This window comes from Medicago sativa, chromosome 8 (genome assembly GCF_051527215.1).
Source record: "Medicago sativa cultivar Bolivia chromosome 8, Bolivia_mono, whole genome shotgun sequence".
Lineage (NCBI taxonomy): Eukaryota > Viridiplantae > Streptophyta > Magnoliopsida > Fabales > Fabaceae > Medicago > Medicago sativa.
In genome coordinates this window covers 73,612,232-73,631,847 of record NC_140756.1, presented here as the reverse complement: position 1 = coordinate 73,631,847, position 19,616 = coordinate 73,612,232, and the positions used below count along the sequence as shown (strand labels likewise).

The following is a 19,616-nucleotide window of genomic DNA, read 5'->3' as shown; positions in this document are numbered from 1 at the left end:
TTCTTTCCCCGATAATGCAGTTCTCTTTATCAGTCAACTATGTGTTGCGTTTCATTTTTTTCTGCTTCACTATGTGTGCTTTTCATCATTTTCTACTTCCGTATGCATTGCGTTTCATATTTTTCTACTGCATTAATGTGTTTCTTTTCATCTTTTTCTACTTTACTGTCTCTTTCCACCCACCTTTTGTCAATGCTATGCTCATCTAGCCGACGTGCTAACTAACCCTTCAATATGAAAGACATACTATATTCTACATTAGTGACGATGAAAACCAAAAATAATTGAATCATTAAGAATTAAATAGTACACTTTCAACTAGATCATCCATAATTGATATATAATGATAATAAATAAAATTTAACTGGCATGGAAATTTATATAGTCAACTTTAAACTTTGAGTGGGTTGGCGGGATTAGAATTAAAATAGTACAATTATTGGTGAAAGAATAATTTAATTAATTAAATAATTTATATAAAAAATTGTTAATCAAGTAATAGTACTTTGTAGGACACCGAGATCTACCTTAATTTGTGACTATAAAAACCCATACTAAAGTACAAGTTCAACACCTCCATCACAAACATTAAGTCATACAAAGAAAAAATACTAAGATGTCTGGAGGAGAAACAGATCGAGTGAGCATAGAGGATGAGACAGAGACAACAAAGGAGATTACAGAAAAGAAGCTGAAAGATAGAAAGGTGTCATGGGCAAAACTACGTCGTGTAGACTCTCTCAATTTGGAAGCTGGAAGAGTTTCTATGAATGCAAACCACAATTCCAAGGTCTTCATGCATATTTTTCACATATACCCTTTTTTTAGAGGATCTATATCAATGAATTGTTTGGTCTATATATATGAATTAATATTTCCCTCTTGACAAATTAATTATATGTGTCATGCAGGTGGGTTGGAGCGTGACATTGAGTTTGGCATTTCAAAGCATAGGAATTGTATATGGTGATATTGGTACATCTCCACTTTATGTGTATGCAAGTACTTTCACTAAAGGGATTAAAAACAACGATGACATTCTTGGAGTCTTGTCTCTCATCATCTACACTATTGTGCTCATACCCATGATCAAATACGTTTTCATTGTCTTATGGGCCAATGACAATGGCAATGGTACGTAAAACTATATATCTGACTCTAATATTTAAAAGTGTAGTACGTATCTTTCCGTTTATGTTGAAATTTTTATACTTATGTCATTTTTCTTTTTTCATAAATAAACCATTTTAACGCCTATAACATAACATAGCAAACAATTAAATTAACTAACATTTGCATGTAAAAAAGTAATGATATTTTTGTTGCACTATATCATAAAATACTACCTATATCAAAAACTATAGTGAAAAAATGGTTGAACTAGTTTAAATAAGCTTATGTATCATCAAATTAATAGTTGGTTTATTTTCTCAAATAAAAAGATGTCAATAAAAATAAAAAAAGTGAATTTCACAAGAGTTGCTTTATTTTTCTATCATGAAAGCAAATATGTTTGAGTTGTATAAGTATGATTTGACAGTGTGAGAATTTAATAGTGGTTATAGAATCAAATTTAATTTCCTTACAAACTTGTCATTGAAGTTTGAAAATCAACTTGAATGAAAATTGAAACTTCAAAGATTGACCAAGTTTCGGTTCAACTAGCTAGTTGGACTCGATTCTAAAAACACCGTTTCATTTGATTACAAAAAGAAAACTATCTGATTTATTAGCCTTGGTTTTAGAGTCAAATTTGTCCATAAGTTTAGCTAGATCCAATCTTGATTAGTTTATTGTAATTATTTTGGATCATTATGCATATTTTATTGTAATCATGTTGTCATCGAGCAAGATTAATGCACATACATTCAAATAAACAACTGATATATACTAGTACCCCGTGCATATAATGGAGTAACAAAGAAAAACACATTAATTATATCTTCGAGTTTTAATTTCCTTTATGAAAAATATTTACTTAAAATTAGACAAATTTTATGATGCATCCAAAAATAGTTTATTTTTAAAGATAAACCTTCCCAAGTTAATACTTTCCAAGGTAATACCCAACAAAAACCCACCTACCTTAGGTATTTTTTTTTTTTTTTTACGGAAACCTACCCTAGGTATGTTTTCTCACAACTAGACTTTTGAACCGTGCGACGCACGAGTCTTGTCGACTATAATAAAGACCAATGAATAATCTTTAACCCGTAAGATCATGGGTCGATCAATAACGCAAATTAGATTATTAGAGATACAATATTACAATCAAATTTGTCTTATTATGTCCTTCAATGACACTTGAATCTTATCAAATTTTACATTTTAATTTTGAAAAACTAATCAATTAAAGACCGTTATTTTATTTTATCACAATATATTATTGGGGCATTATCTTCTCTCTTTTTTAAAAAAATTTATAAAGAAAAAAGATAAAAAAGAATACAATACTATTATATTGTTGCACGGGTCAATTTTATTTATTACTTTTATAGTTTTTTTTTTTTGAAGGAATTTATTACTTTTATAGTTAAACATAAAAAATTGACTTGTAATAACTGTTTTAAATTTCTACTAACATGAAAAACAAACTCATTTCAATTAATAGAATTTCTAAATTACACGTACATCTCTAAAAAGAATAATTACACTTTGATATTTACTAAAAGTAATAATATATTTTTCCAACCAAATACATACATATATATATATATATATATATATATATATATAGAATTTAATAATAGAAGAGATCTTATACAATGTATTAATTATTTTGAAGATGTTTGTTTGGTTGAAGAGCTATGTAATTTACCACGGTTTAGGTTTTTTTTTTTTGAGAGAAACACGGTTTAGGGTTTGCTATATATAGCCGAGTTTGCATGGAAATTAGGGTAGCCGAGTTTGCATGGAAATTAGGATATTCTGTTTGTAAACGTATAAAATAAGTGTATAACAAGTTTTGTCAAAAAAAAAATCTACAGAAACAATAGATATATACAAACGATGACACAACATGATAGGAATGAAAAGCTCATCAACGAGGAGAAATATTAGAGATTGTTGCATTTTAGAGGTAATTGTCAGGTTAAATTGGGGCGCTGCATTTTAGATGGAATTCGTTAGGTTAAATTATTGCTAACCTAATGCAGCATTTTAGGGGAAATTATTAGGTTAAGTTGCTGCAGACCTAATAAAATTAATAAATAAGGATAAGGATTTGGATGAACAGGTCAAAACCTAGGAAAAAAGGTCAAAACCTTTATTATTTTTCCCTTTTTAAATTTGAGAATCGTTTTTATTTTCCATAGGTGTTCAAACGAAATAATGATATTTTTCAATCGTAACGTCAATCATCGTTAATTTTTTTTTATAATTTTAAATACTTGTCTGCAATGAACCACTTATGAACCTAAAAAGTGAAAAGTTGCTTACATTTGAGACCGGAGGGAGTATATATAGGGTTTTCCTAGAAGTCACCCATGAATGTGTCTTTTAGCAAGTCACACCTCAATGTGTGATTTCCACTTTTTAGTTATAACTTTGTTAAAAGACACCTTCATAAAAATTAGTTGCTGTCTTTTAACAAATGCTCATAGAATAACTTGCTAAAAGACACCTTCATAAAAGGTGTCTTCTAGCAAATCCTATATATATATATATATATATATATCCTTGTGAGCTCAGCTCAGTTGGTATGGACAATGCATAATATATGCAAGGTTTGGGGTTCGAACCTGGACCACCACAAAATATATATATATATATTGCTAATTTACATTCACCTACAAACATTAAAAAGTAAATTAGCAACCTACCTAAAATTATTAAAGAATAAGTTAGAAATCTACACCCACTCTTATAATTTTGGGGTAATAGTCACTTTGGTCCCTGAATGTGTAGCAATTAGTCACAATAGTCCTTCAATGTATCAAAATTCCAAAATAGTCCCTGATTGTCCACTTTGTTAGTCAAAATAGTCCCTAAAGCTTAAATAACCCTTTAATACTCACAATAACTCTTTTGATATATGGACTAAATTGACAATAAATAAGTACGTATAAGGACTAATATGACAATAAGTAAGTCTATTGAAGGACTAATATGACAATATTAACGAAATATTTGGGAAATTAGTCACTTTAGTCCCTGAATAGGAAAAGAGTCGTCAATTTAATCCCTGAATGCAGATAAATTGCAAAATAGTCCCTGAATGTAAACTCTTTTAGTCAATTTAGTCCCTGAATCCAGACTCAGTTAGTTAATTTAGTCCCTGAATATAGACTCCGTTAGTCACTTTAATCCCTGAAATTGACCAACAAAGTCTATATTCAGGGATTGTTTTGCAATTTCTCTGCATTCAGGGACTAAAGTGACTACTCCTTTCCTATTCAGGGACTAAAGTGACTAATTCCCCCAAAATATTTTAATATCAAGGACTATTTTGACTAACAAAGTGCACAACCAGGGACTATTTTGCTATTTCGATACATTGAGGGACTATTATGACTACTCGTCACTCATTCAAGGACCAAAGTGACTATTTCCCCTATAATTTTTATCAAGTTTTATACACCCACTTTCATCATTCCAAATATATTTTTTTTATTATTACAACAAAATTTTGTTTCTTTAAAAGCTTGTCTCGTGTGAAAACCAAGAAAAAATTATACAAGATTGTGAACACAACAAAAAAAAAAACTTTGACGTTATAAAAAATACACTATTATTAGTTGTCGCTTATTTTTCTACGGTCTTTTTTCTTGTTATAAATTATTAGTTGCCTCTACAAATTTTTATATATAAGAAAAACATTGAAACATGTATATTAGCTAGCTTAAACAAATGTTCAGGGTTGTTGTTGAAAAAGAAAATTTATGTTTATCCTTGCAATATTAGCGGTTGTTAACAAAAAAATAGATTATAACATTGTAATTTGATGATTTTTTATTTTGAATCTTCGTAAATTTTGACTGTACAAAATCGAATTAACTATTTTGAATGGATGTAGGTGGAGCGTTTGCATTATATTCGTTGATATGTAGGCATATAAAGATGAGTTTGGCTCCCAATCAACAACCTGAAGACATGGAACTCTCTAATTACAAACTAGAAATACCATCTAGCCAGCAGAAAAGAGCCCATAAATTGAAACAAAAGCTTGAAAATAGTCATTTTTCACGGATTATACTTTTACTTCTAGCTATAATGGGAACTGCCATGGTCATAGGTGACGGGATTCTCACTCCATCTATTTCAGGTTGGTTATAACAATTTAATAAATTTATTTTGTTTTTCAAAGTTTATATGTGTGTGTCCTTTTCTATTTACATACAAAAATTCATTTATAGACACGGTCAATTTTAAATGATTTTCAAGAGGAGACAAAAGTAATTGGCAACAATTTTAACTTTTTTTTACCAAGAAAAAGTTAACTATTATCATTAATCAACCAATGTTCAATACAAGAAGGATAAAAATACGGTGACTAGCCCAAGAACAGACCGCCCTAGCTAAAGTATGAGCAACCATGTTTGCTTGTCTCCTAACAAACTTCACTTTAAATAATAAATACTAAAAACAATAGCATAGAATTCTGAATCACCATGGCCTAGAGACGATAGAGCTTGCACTAGAGTAGCAGAGTCAGACTCGAAGACAACCCGGTCCCATATATTCACATCAGCAAAGTGAATAGCATCGAGTAAGGCTACTGCCTCCCCCTCCAAAACTGTCATATTTGCCCGTTGCCATTTCGTTTGAGCCCGAATAAATTGCCCCCGGGAATCTCTAACACAACACGCAAAAGATGTAAGATGGTTACGGTCATGGAACGCGGCATCCACATTGCACTTCAACCATGTCTCGCTCGGTTTTTCCCACATTGAGTTGTTACCTTGCACTCTACTCAGGCCGTGGCAACAATTTTAACTTAATACATTTAGAATATGTATCTTTTAGATTATTTTATAAAAAAAATACACTTATATATATATATATATATATATATATATATATATATATCAATATTTTGAAATAATTAAAGGCTGAAAAGTTGAATATGATTGTAGTAAAAGGTTATTGTCATAAACAATATTATAGTGAAAAGTTATTTCCATCTCCGATTTTAATAAATATAATAGTTGTGATAGGATATCGAAAATTCATTGTTAGGTAAAATAATGTTTGCTTTATAGAAATATATAGAGTTTGTTAACTTACTCCCATTTAAAAAAAGAGTAAGTCAACAAGCCTAATCTCACTTTTCATTTACTAAAAACCCAATTACACTTGGTCAATATGTTTTTTATATGCAAGGGTAGTTTTGTAATTTTCTTATCTAAAACTAACTCAAAAGAGTGAAATTGGTTATTTAATCAAAACGAGGTAGAACTAGTCTTGCTAACTTACTCATTTATATCCAATCCAATCCAAAAACTTACTCCTTTATATATATATGATTTGATTTTCTAATATGATATTGGATTTTTTTGAAGGATAATATGATATTGGATTTCAAAAGTAATGTTTGTCTAATTCTAGTTGAGTTGAATGAACTCATTTAAACAAACTTTTGTTGCATTTATTATATTTGATACAATCACAATGTTTTATGCAGTGCTATCTGCAGTGAGTGGGATCAGTACATCACTGGGTCAAAGTACGTACTTGATTCAATTATTTATTCTTATTTTTTTTTTTTTGAATAATTTCTTTATTGTTACTATCATCATGTGACAATGTTTGTTATTATATGTGATTTTTAATGCATGAGAATGCTCGGGTTTATGTCTTTCAGATGCTGTTGTGGGCATCACCGTAGCAATTTTGGTTGTCCTATTTTGTATGCAACGATTTGGTACTGATAAAGTGGGAGTCACATTTGCTCCAGTTATTTTAATATGGTTTACATTTATTGGTGGTATTGGTCTCTACAATTTTTTCAAATATGACATTGGAGTATTAAAAGCTTTTAATCCAAAATATATTGTTGATTACTTCAAACGAAATGGTAAGGAAGGATGGCTATCACTAGGTGGAGTCTTTTTATGCATAACAGGTTAGTAGAATTCAGTCTATTGATTAATCTTTTTAAGTTGTATCTTTTTTTTATAATTCTAACCAAGATACATATTATCATAGGATCTGAGGCCATGTTTGCTGATTTGGGTCACTTTAGTGTACGAGCCATTCAAGTAAGTAAAGAAAAATTATATATTTATACTTATAATGTATACTCTTTGTTTATGACACACACATATACATATGCACTAAAAAATTGGTGGACAATATCATTTTGTTTCAAAAAATGATAATTAAACAAGTTCTAACTTCATGCTTGGAGTGAAACATGCAATATTATTTCAATCATATCATTTTTATTGTAGTTATACTGATCACATTACACATATCATAATAAAATAATAAATATGTTTTTGTATGCAGATTAGCTTTTCTTTTGTTACATTTCCTGCAATATTGATAGCATATATTGGGCAAGCAGCATTTCTAAGAAAGTTTCCTGAAAAAGTGGGGAATACATTCTATGACAGTATACCAGGTAATTATTGGTAGATTAATTTTTAAGAGAAAACATATGCAATTGGAAAATTCATAATCTGGATTCTCTGCGGTTGATCAAAACACTCATTCACACAATCAAGTTGATATTGATCGTCCAATCCTGACATTTGATTTTTTATTTTATAATTTAAACTACCGAATTTTATTCTGAACTTTCCAATCTTGATTATATCAAATTTTAATCTGGTTTGTTGAATCTTGATCAGACAGTCCCCAATGTACGAATGTGTGACTGCAAGTTCTGGTTAACTGCAGAAAAACCCGGTCCATTAATTAGACAATATTATTACTCCCTCCGGTCCTAAATATAGGAGGAGAATCTTTTTTTAAGTTCATTGAATTATTAACGTATCTGGACTATAATATGAACTAAATACAACATTTTAGTCAATAAATTTCTCCATTAATTAACAAATGTGAATAACATGCAGACCCCTTGTATTGGCCAACATTTGTTGTGGCTATTGGTGCTGCCATTATAGCTAGTCAAGCAATGATTTCAGGAGCATTTTCCATTATATCACAAGCCCTTAGTCTAGGTTGTTTCCCTAGAGTTAAGGTTGTTCATACTTCAACTAAGCATCAAGGTCAAGTTTATATTCCAGAGATCAACTACATGTTCTTGATTGGATGTATAGTAGTATGTGTTGCCTTCAAGACCACAGAAAATATCAGTCATGCCTATGGTAATTACTAATTATGTTTATAAATCCTTATTTTCTTTGTCACTTTTTACAAGTATTCATTTATTTCAAGTTGGAAATGCTTAATGTAGGGATTGCTGTTATTGGTGATATGATGATCTCAACAACACTAGTTTCACTTATAATGCTTGTTATATGGAAGAGGAGTTTATGGATGGTCATCCTTTTCTTTTTTGGATTTGGTAGCATAGAGCTTCTTTATTTCTCAGCTCAAATAACCAAGTTCACAAAAGGAGGATATTTTCCAATTGTACTAGCTACGTTCTTGACAATAATTATGGGAATTTGGCATTATGTTCACAAAGAAAGATACATGTTTGAACTCAAGAACAAAGTTTCTACCGAGTATTTGAAGGAATTGGCGAACAACACAAATGTACACAGAGTGCCTGGAATTGGACTTTTGTATTCCGAGCTTGTACAAGGAATTCCTCCAATATTTCCTCACTTTATAGCTAGTGTACCATCCATTCATTCAGTTGTTGTGTTCGTCTCTATCAAGACAATTCCGGTTAATAGAGTTGCTTTGGAAGAGAGGTTTTTGTTTCGACAAGTGGAACCAAGAGAGTATAGAATATTTCGATGTGTTGCAAGGCGCGGTTACAATGATACGCTTGGGAATCCCGTGGAATTTGAGTCACAATTAATACAAAATCTCAAGGAATTTATTCAACAAGAGAATTTTATGCTTGAGGTTAATGAAGGTGCTGCTACTAATAATGTAACAACTACAACAAGTGAACAATTAGTAGTACCTATTTCCACTAATGAGAGTGATCAAATGGAAGATATATTAGGTAAAGAAGGGAAATCAGGGTCTAATAATTCTTCTAATAGAATAATCCCAAGTAAAGGTGCGTCTCATGTATCATCAGATTCCATTAGATCATTGCCTGCAAGTGTGAGAAAATCATCAAATTTCTATGAACCTATCATTCAAGGACCTGAAGAGGAAATAAAGTTTATAGATAAAGCAACAGAAAAGGGAGTGGTATATATGATAGGTGAAGCAGAGGTAGTAGCTCACCCAAATTCTTCCGTTTTGAACAAGATTGTTGTCAACTATGCTTATAGCTTCTTGCGCAAGAACTTTAGACAGGGAGAAGATTCTATAGCAATCCCACGCAAGAGACTTCTTAAAGTTGGAATGACATATGAAATATGATATATGAGATATGTAGTGAAACAAAGTGATGTATATGTTATGCATTATATGTTGACCATTGTTGTGTTATCTATGTAAAGAAAAATTGTGTTGGTGTGCTATATGATAAATATGTATCTTGAGTTCAATTTTATTTTAAGTTTGTAATTTCTTCACCAATTATTGTAAGTTTTGAATCTTGGAGAAGTTAAACTCATTGCTCTAACATAAATAAAAAGCATATTGTGAATTATATGTTGAGTACAAAATTAATATTATCTCATTATATTATATGATTAATGATGACGAATGAGAGATCTGGTGGGTCAAATTATGTCTTTATTTCCGGCCTTTTTGTTTTTTTAGTGTTCCATAAACAAAACATATAACAAAGTTTTACAACAAACATTTCCATCACACCTATAATAAATTCTGAGAACAAACAGTCACAAATTTGCAACACATGTATTCAAATATTTTATAAAACTGTAATAATTAGACACACCTAAAAACTATTGCCTTAAAAGTGTTTTTTTTTTCCTTCCTAAATCAGGTATCTCTATGCGCAACTGCTGAGACTAATCATTCGAACCTTGTAAGACTCAAACAGGTAAAATCTCCCTTTTAACAATGCGGCATGCCCTGACTTCAAACTCAGGACCTTAGTTGTTAAGTTAAAAGAGACCTACACCATCTCAACCGTAAAAGTGTGTTGGTTTCAAGTGTTTTATTTTAAATTATTTTCAAGGAAGTAAGATTATGGAAATATATTATTTTGAGTAAAAAAAACTTAGACTCGTACCCAAAAATAAAAAATAAATAGATACTATATTTTTTAAAAGTTTTTTTTTTAAAAAATATTTTCAAGTTTTTTTTTATTCTTAGAAATATTTTTACACGGTTTTTTCACTTATCTATTTCCCTGTTAAGGAATATGAGAATAAACAAACCACACTTAACTCTGATCTCCCACTTCCATCTTATATTATAACATTTATTTTCCTTTTTTATAATATTTAAATAAAATATTTTTAACCATAAGTGGCTCATCGTGTATCATTAAAAATAAAAGTTTATCATTGTTATATTGTAACATCCAAGATAATGACCTAATAGATATTAATTTGACAAAAGTAAAATTATCTTTGTATTTTTCAAACCACCGTTCATATTACATTTTTGATCCACTTAAAAAAACATTACATTTTCGATCTTGAAGACAAATAAGACCATAAACTTCAATTTTTGAAGGTTGTAACCATCGTCGATGACATTTTAAACGATTTTAAAGCATCGGTATACAACGAAGAAACCATCGTTTTTATAAATCTTGCAAAGTACAAAATGCACTTTATGTTATAACAAAAAAAAAAGATTGTGGCTAAGTTAACAAAAAAAAATCGTTAGTCAAACACAAACATAACGTGGAAATCCACACAAATACTTTAAAACTGGTTTTTATATTATTACGTCTCAGTTCTAACATCAATCGGATCCGTGGCGCAATGGTAGCGCGTCTGACTCCAGATCAGAAGGTTGCGTGTTCGATTCACGTCGGGTTCAAATCCCCCGATTGATTTATTTTTGTGCACATACGCCAAAATCATCACATCAGCAACCAAAGTTTTCCACATTCTTATCTCTTAATTAATGCAAAGGTTGATTGTTGGTGCCTTCATATCTTATAAAGTGCCAGCAAATGTATGTAAAATATTCACCAGGTCCTACAAAATATCGTCACATTTTTTGTCTTGCTAAGGACCAAATCAGATCTTATATCAATGTCATATATTAATCAAAACTGAAATACCAACCTTTTCTGTCTATGTGCTCTACATTGAAATCATCAAATCACACACCCTTTTGTTAAGGAAAATTATATGAATGATTTAATGGTAAAAACTCTACATTATATAACTATAATGCCAATAAATAAAATAAAATATGTTATGTATATATTATTTTTTGTAATATTTTTTGTATTACTTTCATATGCAGTAAACTCGTACATATCCACTAGCCGAGTTTACGAATCGATTTCATATACGCAACACGAATTTGCCGATAATCTTGATTTTGACAACCTTGTATCAATTAAAATAATGTAACTTTTATGTCTGGAAAAAGTCAAGTGAATGTAGCAAATGTACATTTTCATAAAACCAAAGTTTTGGAAGAGCTTTTAAACTGTGTATCAAACCATTTTTCCTTTAGTTTGGGATTTACTGATCAATGAAAACCAATTCAAGCCTTTTTATCAAATGTTATTCACACTCAAATAAACACAAATTCTATTTCAAACCTAGGTATAGTGTGTGCATAACATGAATGTTGCAGTGTGGTAAATGTTGATAATAATGCAGACCATGTCTAATAAACAATACAGATGAAGGCCTCAATCAGACATTTTCATATTCACCACTGACATCAATTTCCTCGTCATCTTCCATGTTCATTGAACCGGTACCAGCTTGACCAGTACCATCGCCGACTTTAGATCCTTGTCCCGGTATCCTTGCCTCTTGTATGATCCTCATGATTTCTTCCACACTTTGGCTTAGTTGGTCCTTCTTTGTTTCCACATAACCTTTTCTTTCAGCTTCAATTATCTCTTTAGGCATATTCTTCAAAAACCAAGGGTTCTGTTTGATCTCTGGGATGGTGACCCTCTTTAACAAGGATCAGAAATAATTAGTTTGAAAAAACGAACATATATAATCTCATTATACAAGATCTAAGTTTTTTATTTATTTTATTTAATTCTATCAGTGATGTTAGAGGAATTTCATTACCTTGGTTGATCTATTAAAATATTTTTCATTCGTAATTCTAATATTATAGGCTGTATGTATAATATAACTATGTTTGTATACTTTTTATAGAATTGATAAATTATACATACCTTGGCAGGATCGGCAACAAAGATGCGAGATAGAAGATTCCTACACTCTGCAGAAATGCGTACATAGTCGGGAACGGAGTACTGAACACCTATTATTCTCTACCAAACAGAGAGAATCAGAGTTAAAATTTCCTGGTATCAGAAATTATTCATAATGGCATTTTTTAAGTTCAAGATAAATAAGTAATTACCCCAATAGTCTTTCTGAAATTTCTAGGATCTTCTGGTTCTTCAAATGGATATGCACCAACTAACATGACATAGAGTGTCACACCACAAGACCAAACATCTGCAATCTACACAAGAGCCAAAAATACTTACGGGTCGAAACTTTCAGATTAAAACAGTAAACTGTTTATTCGATTCGGGACTGTACTATTACTATGTGTTAATTGTTAAACCATGGCTGTTAATAGAAATAAAATGTGGCTTGACATTATTCTTTAGGCCCTCAAGAAAATGAGAGACAAAATCTCAGGTACCTTTCCATCATACTCCTTTCGTGACAGAACCTCGGGAGCAATGTATGCAGGAGTTCCAACTGTTGACTTTGGTTGAGAGTGCAGTATTGCAGACTGTAATTGAATTAAATGCGAAAATTAACAAATAGTATTTTATTTTTTTGAAGCAACAAATAGTCAAATACTATTAACCTTGGATATAGTATAAGATATCATAATATGATATATCTCCATAAAGGTTCATATAAATGAAATAATATTAACCTTGGAGTAACCAAAGTCACAAATTTTAAGCCGAGGGGATGGATTTCCGTCCAAGAGAGTGTTTTCCAATTTCAGATCTCTATGACAAATTTCCTGCAACACGAAGCGTAATATAAGACACGAATTTGGAATGACGAACACAACAAATTCTGAGTTCATGCATACCATTGAATGACAGTAGCTAACACCGGATAATAGCTGTTGGAAGAAATATCTTGCCTGAAATATAGGAAAATTGTCCACTTCGTAAGTTTCAATGTGAATAGGAATTTAAACACACGGATTTTTCAAAAGGAAAAACAGAAGTTCAATTCAAACACATTAATTTTATAACCTCATCTTCACTAAATCGACCAGCGGAGCATATCCTCTCAAAGAGTTCACCACCAGAAGCATACTCCAAGACAATGGCTAGATGAGAAGGGGTCAGCAAGACCTGCAGAACAGATATTTCAATATTCATTGTTTCATTATAACTTCTCAAAGCTTTGAATAGTACGAATTGGAATCGTGCTTCACCGATTCAATGTCAAAGAACAGTTCAACAAAACACAACATTACATGCAAGAAGTTATACTTATTCAGCATTTATTGTTTATTTTTGAAGGTACAATCTATGTTAATGGGATAAGACTTAGTTGTTAGCTTGCTTCTAGTTTCTGTAATGCAGATATTTTCAAACTAATGATATTGGCTTTGCACGATTTTGTTAAGAAATATTGCAAGATATGAATAGTATGTAACATAAACTTTCGAGTATTATCAACAGTAATTATCTCAATGCAAAGGAATATGACCTTTCTTTCAGTAATAATGCACTGCACCATATAACTTATTGCACATTATGATCCAATTTCAATAAGGTGTTATATGAAAAAGCTAAATGAGAGTACTTTCGGAAAAACTGAGGCACCAAAATTGATTTCAACTTATGAAAGATTCTAGTAGCTGGAATACTCATGTATGTTTATTATAAGATCATATTAACATTTTCTTCACTATAAGAATTAACAACAAAAAAATTATCCAAATTAACATTATGTCAATGCTAATAACTCATTGTGCAAAGGGAACTACAAACTATACCTGGATTTCTTTTGAGTTGGTCACATTAAACTATGAACATGTCTTTTTTTAAAATAAAAAAAAACTACGAACATGTCAAATCTCTTTTTGAGACAAGTTTCAAGCATTTAATTATAAAGTAATGCATATAACCAAACTACATTCAAAATGCCCCTCCAGACCTAATGGAAAAACAGTTTAAGAAAGAAAAAACTGTTACCTCTTTGAATCTGATAATATTAGGATGCCTTAATGAACGGTGGTTAATTATCTCCCTTTGAACATTCTCATCAATCTGAAATCACAGCCACAAACTCACTTAGAACAGACACATATCAGAAAGAACTTGAATGAAAAAAATATCCCTAATGTAAAGTTTAAGCTTGATAGAGAGAGCAACAAAAAACTCACTCAATTCAATGAGAAAACTTATGAATATCACTAAATTCCATTCAATTCAAAAGTACAATCTCCAAAGTAAAATGCAAGAATATAACCATTTAACAATCTACAGCTAAAAATTATACTACTAAATAAAAAAATTGACAAAATATTTAATTAATTAATTTCCAAATAAATTAACTATTTACCAAGAAACATCATATTCATATCAGCATCACAGATATTCAAGAGAAGTAACAAGATTACTCAAGAAAACAGCATTAGTAAAATTGAATTCATGGGCAGTGAAAAATCATGAAAATTTTACCTTTTTACCCCTCTCTATGTATTTGAGAGCAACAAGTTCCCCAGTATTTTTGTCTTTAGCCAACCTAGCAACACCAAAATTTCCAGAACCAAGTTCCTTCAATGGCTCATATCTTTCTTCCATGTCAACCCTCTTAACAAAAACTCTCTAAAACTGAAAACAAAGAACTAATGAGATAAAAAAGACAGAGACTCAGACAAAGGGCCCCATATAAAAAGACTATGTCTATAAAAATTATATATAATTCAAGGTGGCTGATATAATATACAGTAATGTAGATAATTAAATTATTTTGGTTATGATAATGTTTTGTAATTTAATATGAAAATGACAGATGCAAAGACAAAGAAAAGTTCAATGACATAATTAAAGAGTAATGATATTTTGACATCCATTTGATGACAACTTTGTTGACAACCTTGTTTTTCTCACTTCTTATTGGTCAAAAACAATGGAGAGAGAAAAAGGAAGAGAGAGGATAACAACATCATGTGAGTATGAAAGAGAAAGTTGTCCAAAAGTTGTCAAAAAGTGGTTGTCAAAATATCATTTCTCTAATTAAAAGGGAGTCAAAAGAGACATGATGGACAATAGTTACAGTTAGAACTCAATAAAGTTATTTATGGTATGTTTTTAATGAGTTCCAAAGTTAGGAGTGGAATGTTATTGTATTGATAGGAGAAGTTGCTTTCATGAATATTTTTTTAAATACAAAAAATGATGTATGGTGTACAGTATAGGAAGAAGCGAGGTAATTATTGGATTGGACTTTGGAGGTTATGATAAAGCTATTGCCGTGTATTAATGAAAGACTATATAGTTGTAATTTCATTTCTTTATTTTTGGGTCTGCTGTATTGAATTTGAAGGTTGCTGTAGCCTAAAGTAAAATAACAACCTCAACGAATTTTTTTTAATCCAAATTTGATTTTTGGATGAAACAATTTTAGTAGACTATATTTAACTTACGAGCAAATTTTGGATTACTATAACTTCTTCTTTGAAAAATTGATAGTAACAACCTTTTTGAAACCAAAAAATCAAAAAATGCCCTAGTTGAAACAAAAATACCAAAACTGCCCTACTTTTTCAGAGTTGACTGGTATGTCGCAAGTTGGACTTGCGACCTACCTATGTCTCAAGTGGGAATGGCGACATACCCATCTCTCAAATTTTGCAATTTTTTTGTCTTATTGTATGTCACAAGAGGCAATGGCGACATATTTATTTATTTACATGCATGTCGCCATTCTAAACTGCGACCTATTTATTTATTTATTTATTTGGCATAATAAGACAAAAGTAGAAAGATATAGGTCGCAACTCCCACTTGCGACATAGGTAGGTCGCAAGTCCAACTTGCGACATACCAGTCAACTCTGAAAAAGTAGGGCAGTTTTGGTATTTTTGTTTCAACTAGGGCATTTTTTGATTTTTTAATTTCAACTAGGGCATAAAAAAAAAAATTCCCCTTTTTGAATACTCTCTCGTTCCTTTTTAATTGTCACTTTTGGATTTTTTACACAAACCAAGACAACAAATACATTTTACTACTTTTGATACAACAATTTATCTTTTTCCTATAATAACCTTCATCATTTAATATCTCATTTCATATATTTCTCTCTCTGCAATAAATAACCAAGGGTAATAATGACAAAACAACATTTAATGTTGTATTGAACATTGAAAGTAACAGTTAATTAGAAACAAAAAATTTCTACAAAAGTGACAATTAAAAAGGAACGGAGGGAGTAGTTGATAGTGTATAGTTTATAGTTGATGACTAATAGCTTATGACTATCTTTGGTAACACAAATAAGCATGCCGGCCAAGTGCAAGATGACATATTACACCGAGCTTCAATTTTTGGGGTCCAAATTCTTCCAAAAATATTAAATAGAGATGTTTAAGATCCAAATTTTAATCAAATTTAAAATTTTGAACTAAATAAATTTATTCACGTATATACAAAAAATGACACATGAGTGGAAGACAATCTATCAACAAACTATGTCGTTAAGAGGCTAAATTCCTACTTATATCAAATTTAAAGGTCCAAATTTCTACATATACCAATTTTAAGGGTCTAAATTCATTCATATACTTATTTCGATGTCTAAAATTTTGAAGGTCCAAAATTAAACCAGGGCCTCTAAAATGTTTAAGACAACCCTGCAAATAAGCTAGCTTATGGCATACTTTATAGTTTTTTTATTAATAATTAGAAAATATTAAATTATTAATATTTTAAAATTTGTCATCATTTTTATAATTTAAATTCAATTTAAATTATTGAAAAAATATTACTCTACATGCAACCATAACTTACCCAATTTAAATGTGTGTTTTTCCTGAACTTATCCCTCACTTATTAATTTCTTTTCACTATTAAATTTTGCATCATTCTTCTCTCTCATTCTCGAAAAGAATCATAAAAAACGACAGACATTAAATCGTTGTTGTGGTGAAATTGTTACTACTCTATATTGATCATTATCTCTATAATTTTGAAAGCATAAAAATACCTTGTTGTGATTTCATTGTTAAAGAGTCTCAAATTGGATGAAAGACGACGCCTACAATTTCCCGAATCTAGGTACTAATTTTGAGCTGCCTCAACAGTAAACTCGAATTTAGGTATCATGGAAATGAAACTTAGTTTACTCAGCTGCCTCAATCGTAACCTCAAATTTTAGGTATCTTGTAATGAAACTTGATGATAAAGATTTTTGTTCTTTTGGTCTTTTAAATTCTCCTATGCAAGCTATATATTCAAAAACTTTAAATAGTGTTTAACAAAATCCTATAAGGTGTAAATGTCATAAACTCGCAAGACAAATAATGGTTATTAAACAACTCTATAAGCAAGTAACTTGGCATTGCAAAATAGAGCCCAAATCTAAACTACTAGTATGCACACCCGTGCCAAGCACGGGTTAGAACTTCGTCTTACTTAAAATATTGAGTGAAGATGTCGTACCATTCTTATTTATGTGACTGCTCTATGTTCAATGTGTCGACCCACACAAGTTAGCTCCCCCCATGAGGTCCAACAATGTTATCATTGCCCGGTTCGACTTTGTGAGGGAAGCATGAGTTGTTCTTAAGGGAGGGATGTTAATATATCGAGTGTCAGTTAAAGTTCTATGTTGGATGGAAGTTCTATATTCTCAGTTAAAGTTCTTTCCAGTCGTAGATCTCGGATGCAAAGAATTTTATACTTAAGGGAGGGTTGTTAATATATCGTGTGTCAGTTAAAGTTCTATATTAGATGGAAGCGTAGATTTTGAGCAACATATAACTGATATGATCCATATACCCAGTTCTTTAAGGTTGAGGGTGAAGATGTGGTATCAACTCAATTATGTAAATTCTCTTAGTCTAATGGATGATCAAACTCAATATAGGATGGCTCCATATACTCTGACAAACAAAATGCACAATACTTAGTAGTTTTTTCCTTATCTTCTCTCATTTGCAAATTCCTTATTCAAATATGTTTTTTCATTTTATTTCTTCTCTGGAAAGAATTGAATGTAAACCTTCCTCCATGCAACCACCACCAACCAACCTTTGTGAATATATTATGCATTTGTTTGAGCCTAATTGACTATACCACATAATTACGGACGTGGATAGTTGCACATTTGGTTGTGTGAGTTAGAGCATCCACAATGGAGACCCTCAATTTTGAGGTCTTAAACGGGTCCCACATGGACACATCACTTTTTTTATTTTAATAATAGTACCTAGTAGGTACTCAACCATTCCAATGTAGACCCTCTAACAAAAGGTCTATATAGGTCCCACCTATACCTATTTATTTAAGATACTATTATCTATTTTATAATATTAAATTGATTAAATTGCAATTGAAAAACAATAGTACAATGACAATGATTATTTTAAGAAAAAGTAATGTGGGGACCACTTAAGCATTAGAGTCTTAAGTGAGACCCTGATTCCTAGAAGACCCAAAAAAAAATTTCCACATTAAGGGTACCTATTAGGTACCAGGTCTTAAATGGTGAAGACCTCACTAATGTGGATGCTCTAAGTTCTATATTGGAATGAAAGTAGGTTTTGACTACATATAAGTGAGATGACTCATAAATGTGATGTCTTAAGGTTTTTGATGGAGATGTGATATCAATCTCACTTGTATGATTTCTCCTAGTCTAATACGGTGATCAAACATATTGTAGGATCTCCAGAAGTTCCAAAATTATGATGAACTATTTTGTTAGTATTTTGATGTCATTTGTTTAATTTTTTTATCTTAGAGTCTAGTTATTGGATATCATTCACTTTCATGTTTTTTTATTCAACTTCCATTATTTTAAATCCATTGACTTTGATCTTCGGTGAAATCTGACAATGAAAAAAATTAATATGTGTTCTGCTGAGTTGACAAAATATATATTATTATAAATTTTAAAATGATGTGTGTGTTTTTTTTTTAATAATTGAGTCTAATTTTTTAGTAAAATAACTATCCCAAAACTCTAAATCCTTCAACAAACCCAAAAAATTATCAGCAACTCACTTTGTTCTCTATGCTCTCATAGTTAAAGCACACTATCTTATTGTTTTCCTTACCATTTCTCTCATGTCGAAATTTCTTTTTCATCTTTTTTTTCTCTGTCTCATGAAAGAAAATAACAAAAAAAAAAACCTCCAAGAAACCAACACCAACCCACCTTTTTTTACCATGTTGTGCCTTAGTCTAACCTTATTTAGCTAGGTCACAAGATTACTGATGCAAAGAGTTTTAAACT

The 19,616-nt window shown here is 30.7% G+C and overlaps 2 protein-coding genes and 1 non-coding gene across 3 annotated transcripts; 2 read left to right on the top strand and 1 right to left on the bottom strand.

Moving 5' to 3' along the window:
• Window positions 1–572: 572 nt before the first annotated feature.
• On the top strand, window positions 573–9,688 carry LOC146901369 (potassium transporter 5-like). Its single transcript, XM_085734927.1, has 9 exons — window positions 573–790; window positions 912–1,134; window positions 5,015–5,263; window positions 6,623–6,664; window positions 6,803–7,063; window positions 7,147–7,199; window positions 7,450–7,564; window positions 8,019–8,273; window positions 8,363–9,688. The coding sequence occupies exons 1-9, from the start codon at window positions 617–619 to the stop codon at window positions 9,454–9,456; spliced, it is 2,466 nt and encodes an 821-aa protein (XP_085591053.1). The 5' UTR covers window positions 573–616; the 3' UTR covers window positions 9,457–9,688.
• Window positions 9,689–10,926: 1,238 nt separating this feature from the next.
• TRNAW-CCA (transfer RNA tryptophan (anticodon CCA)) lies at window positions 10,927–10,998 on the top strand. Its single transcript has one exon. It is a non-coding gene; the product is annotated as a tRNA-Trp (tRNA).
• A 625-nt stretch (window positions 10,999–11,623) lies between these two features.
• Window positions 11,624–15,013, bottom strand: LOC146901367 (serine/threonine-protein kinase SAPK3-like). The gene is made up of 9 exons (XM_085734926.1): window positions 14,837–15,013; window positions 14,348–14,422; window positions 13,397–13,498; window positions 13,228–13,281; window positions 13,063–13,155; window positions 12,820–12,912; window positions 12,529–12,633; window positions 12,338–12,436; window positions 11,624–12,104 (listed from the first exon to the last, which is right to left on the bottom strand). The coding sequence occupies exons 1-9, from the start codon at window positions 14,957–14,959 to the stop codon at window positions 11,835–11,837; spliced, it is 1,014 nt and encodes a 337-aa protein (XP_085591052.1). The 5' UTR covers window positions 14,960–15,013; the 3' UTR covers window positions 11,624–11,834.
• Window positions 15,014–19,616: the final 4,603 nt, after the last annotated feature.

Bases quoted from the DNA above. Each gene is read 5' to 3' on its own strand.
- LOC146901369 (XM_085734927.1), top strand. From the start codon at position 617: ATGTCTGGAGGAGAAACAGATCGAGTGAGCATAGAGGATGAGACAGAG. The intron at 7,565-8,018 runs GTAATTATTGGT...AATAACATGCAG, and splicing joins ATTCTATGACAGTATACCAG to ACCCCTTGTATTGGCCAACA. The intron at 8,274-8,362 runs GTAATTACTAAT...TGCTTAATGTAG, and splicing joins AAATATCAGTCATGCCTATG to GGATTGCTGTTATTGGTGAT.
- LOC146901367 (XM_085734926.1), bottom strand. From the start codon at position 14,959: ATGGAAGAAAGATATGAGCCATTGAAGGAACTTGGTTCTGGAAATTTT. The intron at 13,282-13,396 runs GTTATAAAATTA...CCTATATTTCAG, and splicing joins GTCGATTTAGTGAAGATGAG to GCAAGATATTTCTTCCAACA. The intron at 12,913-13,062 runs GTTAATATTATT...ATTCAATTACAG, and splicing joins GTGACTTTGGTTACTCCAAG to TCTGCAATACTGCACTCTCA.